Source organism: Myotis brandtii, unplaced genomic scaffold (genome assembly GCF_000412655.1).
Source record: "Myotis brandtii unplaced genomic scaffold, ASM41265v1 scaffold277, whole genome shotgun sequence".
NCBI classification, from domain to species: Eukaryota; Metazoa; Chordata; class Mammalia; order Chiroptera; family Vespertilionidae; genus Myotis; species Myotis brandtii.
The window spans coordinates 850,758-859,298 of record NW_005360548.1 but is presented as its reverse complement, the minus strand read 5'-3'; the positions used below and the strand labels follow the sequence as shown (position 1 = coordinate 859,298).

Below are 8,541 nucleotides of genomic sequence, written 5' to 3'. Positions count from 1 at the left end.
CGGGGGGGGGGGGGGGGAGGATAGACAATAAGTAGGTAAATTAATTCAATTGTTTACTCACTCAGTAAACAATTTGGGGCACCTACTGTATGTTAGGTACTATTCTATGCCCTGGGAATACAGTGGGGAACAAGACAGACACATTCCATGCTGTTGTGGGGTTTGCATTCTAGGGGGGTGGTTATAATGTAGTGTCAAGTTTAAGAAGAAAAATGTAGCAGAACAAATGGACAGAGACAACAGGGCAGTGGGGGAGCGAGTGCTAGGAGGCCTTGGCCTAGACACTTGAGTGAAGTGAAGGACGACGCCATGCAGACAGCTGAGGGAAAAGTGTTCCTGACAGAGGAACAGCACGTGCAAAAGCCTGAGGTGGAACCATGTTCCAGGCCTTTGGAGTTATCACCACTGTCAATCTTAAGTCTTATATTCAGACTCCTAGAATATAAGATTCCTAGAAACTTCTCAGTCCTGAGAACTGAAAGTGGCATCAGGAACCTGTGAATCCAGGCCTATAACTCTCTTCTCCTTCCCTCATCCTGTCCCCACTCTTACAGATGTGGACGAGTGCCAAGAATATGGCCCGGCAATTTGTGGAGCCCAGCGCTGTGAAAATACCCCTGGCTCCTACCGCTGCACGCCTACCTGTGACCCTGGCTACCAGCCCATGCCTGGGGGCGGATGCCAGGGTGGGTGTCCATCGGGCATTGGGTGAGCTGTGGAGGAGATAGAAGGTCCAGCAATGGTCTAACTGTGTGCTGGTTGCAGATGTGGATGAATGCCGGAACCGGTCCTTCTGCGGGGCCCATGCCGTTTGCCAGAACCTGCCTGGCTCCTTCCAGTGCCTCTGTGACCAGGGCTACGAGGGGGCACGGGACGGGCGTCACTGCGTGGGTACGGGGCTCCAGGGGGTGGGTGGGACCAGAGGGTGGGAAGAGGTCGGTCAGGCCCAGCCCCTCTCCATAGATTTGAACTATGTGAACTTTGGGGGTATGGAATTTAGACCTTGGGATATAAGATGGATCCATCTTCAGGAAACCCTCTTTATTCAGATTTTATGTGGGGGATGCTTAAAAAAATCATGCATAAATTATGTAAAATGTACTAATCTTAAATGTACATAAACATTATTTTCCCCAACTTTTTAAAATTTTTTTTTAGAGAGAGAGAGAGATGTGAGAGAGAAACATCGATAGGTTGTCTCCTGTATGGATCAGGGATCAAACCTGCAACCTAGGTATGTGCCCTGACCAGGGATAGAACCTGCCACCTTTTGGTGTATAGGATGATGCTCCAACCAACGGAGCCACCGGGCCAGGCTTCCCAACATTTTATGAAGACACTTTCTAAACATACAGCCTGACCTATATTCTACCATTTTATTATACTTGCTTCCTCATACATCTATCCATGGATACAACTAATTTTTTGGATAGATTTAAAATTAAATTACAGGCATCAATACACTTATTTCTAAATTCTTCAGTATGCATATTATTAACCAGAGTTCAATATGTGTGTATAGATATTTTCATTTGTGGTTCAATTTACATACAGTGAAATGCATGAATTTTAATTATACATTCTCTAAGTTTTGACAGATGCCAACACAACAGGCTACCTTTCTTTAAAGGGAATTAACACTGTGAAGTCCTGGGATATATTTGAACTCCAGGCATGCCTGCATCCAGGAACTATAACAAGGCCGACTGTCTCCTCTCTCGGCTCTGCTTCCCTCTGTTGCATTTATTTGCAGGCAGACTCTCTCTTCACAGTGACAAAGGTGGTCTTAGCACCTCTAGCTAACATCCTCATCTTGGCAGCCCTAGCTACAGACGGAGGCTCTTTCTTGATATTTTCAGCCAAAGTCTCACTCAGGACTGGCTTTGATTGGCCCAGCTTAGGCACTGCCTGTCTCTGAACCAGAGGAACACAGCAATCTGGTGGCAGTGCCTGGGACTTGTCCCCACTCCTAGGAGTAGATGTAGCCCCACTCGAAACACATGGGCTGGAAGTAGAGGAGCAGAAGTCTCCCAATGGAATTTCGGGGTTTATCACCAGAGGAGAAGTTGATGATGGGGGCTGGGCCATTAACAATACCAGTTATATCTGAAAGCTCAGACTTTTAGACCTTTGGAATCAGAGTTGACCACCACTGACTTCCTCTCCCCTGTTGTCTTCCGCTCACAGATGTGAATGAATGTGAAACACTGCAGGGCGTGTGCGGAGCTGCCCTGTGCGAGAATGTGGAGGGCTCCTTCCTCTGCGTCTGCCCCACCAGTCCCGAGGAGTTTGACCCCATGACTGGGCGCTGTGTTCCCCCACGGGCTTCTGCTGGTGAGACTGACGTCAGTGCCTATTTAACTGATGGCTGCGTGCCCCACAGAAAAATGATGTGGTCTAACCCTTCCTGAGTGGACGGCTGCCACTAGTTAAATGCCATTGTTTTAAACAACAAAAAACTTCAGAACTTGTGGGTTAATCTGGGTGGTGGGATTCAGAGTCAGGAGAACTGGAGCCTGCCCGGCCTGACTTTACAGCTTCCTTCAGTCGGCAACTGTTCATAGGGCATCTGTTGTGTTCAGTCCCTGTTCTGGGCACTGGGGACACAGCGGTGAACAGAGGTCACTCTGTCTTGAAGAGACTCACACAGTGGGGGCAGGCAGAGGTAACACAGGTGGTGACAACCCAGAGGAATCGGCTGGGCTGAGGCAACGCAGGCCAGAGGGAACGAGCCTGTCTCCAGGAAGGCCACTGGGTTCTGGGCCCCAGAGGAAGGGCCTGCCAGCCTGAGAGGAGAGTTAGGGAGGGCTCCCTGTCGGAGGGATGTCTGAACTGAGCATTAGGATGAGTAGTGGGTGAAGTAGGGGAGGGTGACATTTGGGGCAGAGAGAGCAAGGACAAAGGCAAAGGTCTGGCCAGGCAAGAGAGGGCCTGGCATGTTGGAGGAGCTGAAGTAAGTCCAGGGAGGCAGGATTGACAGAGCAAGGGAAGGAGTGGGGAGAGAGGCTGCAGAAGGAGGCTGGTGCCAGGCCACACTGACTCACCGTGGTCAGGAGGCTAGACATGTCCCGAGGTTACCCCGGCACCGTGGACGGGTTTGAGCAGAGGGGAGGTATAATCAGACTTTGAAGCCTCGTTGGCAGCCATGTGAGGGTGGGTTGGAGGAGGTGACCCTGGGTTCTGGGGGGCAGGGACTGGGCAGAGAGGATAGGACTAGATCAAAGCAGCCCCGCCCTACCCAGCCACAGGAGGGGAAGAGAGGGCAGGTGGGAGAACACTCAAGAGGCCAAGCAGACGAGCGGTGGGGTGCCTGGGTTTGGGGGTGAAGACTCTGAGGCCAGTTTGGGACACCTTGGATGTGAGAGCCCAAGGAGGTATCCTGGAGGTCAGGGAAATCCCCTCTTCTGCTACGAAAACTGCAGGTGCCATATTGTGCCAGACGTCTGGGAGAGTGTGAGGTGGGAAGGCAAGAAGTGGAGAAATGGCAGGAGGTGAGAATAGGAGAAACGGACAATGATAGTGGAGTCTAGTTCTGCCGCTAATGGCTGGGAGCCCTTTGGGCCTCAGTTTCCCCACTTATATCCTGGGGGCTGGAGGATCAGCCCCCACCAGCTAAGCCTCTTGTCTCTCCAGGCACATTCCCAGGCTCACAGCCCCAAGCACCTGCCAGCCCCGTCCTGCCAGACAGGCCACCCCCTCCTCCCCCTCCCCGCCGGCCCAGCCCACCCAGGCAGGGACCGGTGGGCAGCGGCCGCCGGGAGTGCTACTTTGACACGGCAGCGCCAGATGCGTGTGACAACATCCTGGCTCGGAACGTGACTTGGCAGGAGTGCTGCTGCACCGTGGGGGAGGGCTGGGGCAGCGGCTGCCGCATCCAGCAGTGCCCGGGCACTGAGACAGGTGGGCATGGGCTCCTGGTGGACAAGGGGCTGAGGGTCTGGGTGGTGTGCGTGAGGCTGAGGGGTGGGCACAAACAAGCATGAGGGCTGAAGACTTCGGGGGTGAAGGGTGGGCATCGGCGGAGTAAGCACTGAGACTGTGGGTGTGAGCAGGCCCGGGACGGGGCTGGAAGCGGGAGTCTGGGCTTAGCCTTGTCTCTGTGTGCAGCCGAGTACCAGTCACTGTGTCCCCATGGCAGGGGCTACCTGGCGCCTAGCGGAGACCCAAGCCACCGGAAAGGTGAGGCCAGGCTTTCAGTCCCACCCACCTCCAGCCCCCAGGCCAGCTCCCTCCCACCCAGTCTCTGTTTTCTTTATCTCCCTCTCTCACCCTGCCTGTTTCTGTCTCCTCCCACCCACCCCACCCCCATCTCTCTCTGTCTCCCTCTTTCCCTATCTCTGCCTCTGGGTCTCTGTCTCCATCTCTGTCTCTCTCTTCCCTGATTTAACCACACCGCCTCCCCGCTCCCAATCCAGCCCACCCAATCCCTGGCCTCCACCCATCTCTCTTGGGGTGGGGTGGGGGGGCTCGCCTCTGACCATCCTTCCCGCAGATGTGGATGAGTGCCAGCTGTTCCGAGATCAGGTGTGCAAAAGTGGCGTGTGCGTGAACACGGCCCCGGGCTACTCGTGTTATTGTAGCAACGGCTACTACTACCTCGCCCAGCGACTGGAGTGTGTCGGTACGAGCCCACCCGCACCATCCCCAAAGAACTCCCCCCAGCCCCGCACCGCCTCGGAACCGGGCCGCCGCCAGTAGAAAGTCTCCCCGGAGCCCAGACTCCATCAGTCACTGCCAATGCCCTGGGGGAGCGGGAAAGGGTGGAGGCTGCTGCTTAGCCACTGTCCCTCCCCCGCCGCCCTAGACAACGACGAGTGCGCGGACGAGGAGCCGGCGTGTGAGGGGGGCCGCTGCGTCAACACCGTGGGCTCTTATCACTGCACGTGCGAGCCCCCGCTGGTGCTGGACTTTTTTTTTTTAAATATATTTTATTGATTTTTTACAGAGAGGAAGGGAGAGGGATAGAGAGTTAGAAACATCGATGAGAGAGAAACATCGATCAGCTGCCTCCTGCACATCCCCTACTGGGGATGTGCCCGCAACCAAGGTACATGCCCTTGACTGGAATCGAACCTGGGACCCTTCAGTCTGCAGGCTGACGCTCTATCCACTGAGCCAAACCAGTTAGGGCAAGAATTTTATTTTTAAGGACAGAACAGGACCTGGTCAGAGTGCTCGAGGCGCGTTCCCTGTTATTTCCCTGTGCATCTCTGACTCTGACACTTTCTGGGACTATCATTGTTTCTAGGTCTGTTTCTGGGTCTCTCTCTCTACCTCTTTGCTGACCCATTTTTCTTAGAATCTCTGACTGTTTGGATGTGTTTGTCTCTATCTCTTTGGGTTCTTTCTTTCTCTTTTTTTGCCCACGGACCCAAACTCTGGTCCTACAACATCCTCAAACACTTCATTCAAACAATGCTCAGAGAGGGAAATCACCTTCCTCAAGGTCACACAGCCCTCCAGAGGCCAGACTTGGATAGAGTCCTCTCAGCTTCTAGCTCCCAGTCATGGGAACCCCTCTGCTCTCGCCGCCTATATGACAGCCTCATGCCAGACCACACCCTGTTCTCAATTCAGAACCTTGGAATGACCTCAGAGGGCTTCTGGGAGTCAGACCACAGCCGATGAGGATTTGGTGATAGGCAGAGGTGGCCGGCCGCTCCAGCAGGAGAGGAGGCCGAGTGTCAGTCCCACCCTGATGCATGCTGTCTCTGCCCTCAGATGACAACCTGGGAGTGTGCTGGCAGGAAGTGGGGGCTGACCTCGTGTGCAGCCGCCCTCGGCTGGACCGCCAGGCCACGTACACAGAGTGCTGCTGCCTCTACGGGGAGGCCTGGGGCATGGACTGTGCCCTCTGCCCTGCCCAGGACTCAGGTACTGCCATCTGCCTGGGCCACACTCAGAGGTCCTGCCCCTCAGGCTTCAAATCCAGACCCTTAGAGCTCTTAGTGTTAGCCTACCAGATCTCCCCAAACTCAGCCCCTCGGACCCCTAAATCTTGGTGCCGTAGTCCCCAAGTCACATCCCAGAGACCTCCCAGTCTTATCAGCAGGTCCCATAGGGCCCTGAGGTCTGGTCTCTCTGACCCTCACTCCTGGTCCCCAGAACAGCCCATGCGACCCCCTCCCCCACATCCAGGCCTTAGACCTCCAGTATCAGGTGCTCAGATCCCTCTGTCTTGGCCCACAGGCTCTCTGGTCATAACCCACAGGCCTCCAAGTTCCAGTGCCTTGGATACACATATCCAAGCACTGAGACCCCAACACACAGCCCCGAGGCCCCAGTTCTTGGCTCTTAAAACCCTTGATTCCCCCAATCCTCAGCCCTTGGGAACCCAGCCCAGCCCCAGGCCCAAAGCCCCCATCCTTGATCCTCAGACCTCCAGGTCTGTGGCTCAGATCCTCCCCCAAGCATCCTGGCCCCCAGATCCCCAGAAGCAGTTTCTGGGAATTCCCAGTCCTGGTCCCTAAAACACCAGCCTCCCATATCTGTAGACCCCCTAGTCTGAGTTCCCACGGATCCCCCAAATTCCAGAACATTGGACCATAATTTCTAGCTGCAGTCCTTAGTACTCCTGACCCCAGCACCTTGGAATCCTAGACTCAGGCCTTGGACCCTCAGTCCTGGCTCCAGAACCCCTGACCCCACCCTGCAAGCCAAGTCCCCTCCTCTGAAGCCCCTTCCATGCCTCAGCCCAAGGCACTCCTCCCTCTCCTCTGGGTTCTTCCCACAGGGGCGGGCAGGGTGGGCATGTATGGTGGGTGCAAGGCAAGCAAGGAATGACGGTTAGGCTTGTCTCCTGTTTACAGATGACTTTGAGGCCCTGTGCAATGTGCTGCGCCCCCCTGCATATGGCCCCCCACGGCCTGGTGGCTTTGGACTCCCCTACGAGTATGGTCCAGACCTCGGTCCACCTTACCAGGGCCTTCCATATGGGCCTGAGCTGTACCCACCACCTGTGCTACCCTATGACCCCTACCCACCGCCACCTGGGCCCTTCGCCCGCCGGGAGGCCCCCTATGGGATGCCACCCTTCGACATACCGGACTTTGAGGATGATGGTGGTCCCTATGGTGAATCTGAGCCTCCTGCTCCACCTGGACCCGGCACCCGCTGGCGCTATCGGTCCCGAGACACCCGTGGCTCCTTCCCAGAGCCAGAGGAGCCACGTGAAGGCGTGGGCTACACTGGTGAGCACTGCAGGCCCATGGGACGCAGAGGACTGAACTGTGCAGATATGGAGTCAGGGAGGAGGGAAGGAGAGAGATGCAGAAACGAAGAAGCCAGGGGGAGAGACAGGCACAGAGAGATATGAAAAGACAGATGCAGTCGGAGAAAACAGAGATACACCTGTAAACCCACCAAGAAAGAGGTGAGGACAGAGGGAAAGCTAGTGAACACAGCCAGATACACTTCCTGGCCCCACAGCGCCCCCTGGAGAAGGATGGGTGGTTCAGGAAGGAACAGAGAGCAGCCAGGGGCGATGAGGGAGAGAAGGCACAGACCCTGAATGAGGGAGTCCTCGCACTGTCCTCCGCAGGCGCCCTGGCTGGGCCCTACGAGGGGCTGGAGGCGGAGGAGTGTGGGATCCTGGACGGCTGTGCCCACGGCCGCTGCGTGCGGGTCCCCGAGGGCTTCACCTGCGACTGCTTCGATGGCTACCGCCTGGACATGACCCGCATGGCCTGCGTTGGTGAGGGGCTGGCCACGGCCGTGCCTAGGGATAGGGTGGAAGCCCTGACAACAGGTGGAAGCTTAGTGACGGCGAAGGGAGGGGCCAGCCCAGAAGGCGCAGCCTGACTTGCAGGAAAGCAGAGCTTGGCCTCAGTGCCGGGCTGGGCCGGAAGCCGGTAGGAGGGTGGAATCCTGCAGGTGTGATTCTAAGGACTCCTCCTGCTGCCTTGGGTTAGTTTTCGTAACCTCTTTGGGGAGCTTCAGGCTTCCCATCTGCAAACTGGGAGTGGGAACCATGTTTGCCCAATTTAGAGAGTAGTAGCTCAGGATCTGGGGGCGTGGAGAGACCTCCAGCTTGCTGTGTGACCTGCCCTTGCTAAGTTGTTCGCATCTCAAGTGGCCGTAGTCATAGAACTTCAAGTAATTGTGAACATCATTAATACTGATTTACAACGACACCGAGGCCGGTGTGTAAACTGAGGCTCAGAAAACAGAATTGAGTTCCCCAAGGTCCCACAGCCGAGAAACAGCAGGGCCCGAGCACTCAGAGCCTTTGAGCGCCGGGCTGAGAGCCCCTGAGCAGCGTGCAGGGGCTTCCTCACGCCGGGCGGGGGTGGCTTATGTAAAAGGGAGTCTCAGGCCTTCACCGGACCGGGAGGAGGCAGTTAACGCAGGTGGCGTGCTTAATGCAGCCTGGTTTGGAGGAGGCACTGACCGTGGTTGATACCATCAGTATTATCTTCCTAACAAAAACCTAGTGACGTGGGGCTGCCGTACCCACCCTACAGAGCAGAGCCGAGGCACAGAAAGCCCCGCCCCCTGTGCAGGCTACACAGCCGCGGGCGGCAGGGCCAGGCTCGCGCTCGG

At 56.0% G+C, this 8,541-nt stretch overlaps 1 protein-coding gene across 1 annotated transcript in view; it reads left to right on the top strand.

Annotated features, from left to right (window-relative positions):
• LTBP4 (latent transforming growth factor beta binding protein 4) overlaps positions 1-8,541 on the top strand; it is a 44,583-nt gene that overhangs the window by 34,560 nt on the left and 1,482 nt on the right. Inside the window, 11 exon segments of the mRNA XM_014541694.1 lie at positions 555-686; positions 766-891; positions 2,188-2,334; positions 3,634-3,900; positions 4,108-4,179; positions 4,493-4,621; positions 4,805-4,899; positions 5,649-5,874; positions 6,810-7,190; positions 7,541-7,693; positions 8,433-8,535. Coding sequence (XP_014397180.1) covers positions 555-686; positions 766-891; positions 2,188-2,334; positions 3,634-3,900; positions 4,108-4,179; positions 4,493-4,621; positions 4,805-4,899; positions 5,649-5,874; positions 6,810-7,190; positions 7,541-7,693; positions 8,433-8,535 — 1,831 coding nt within the window.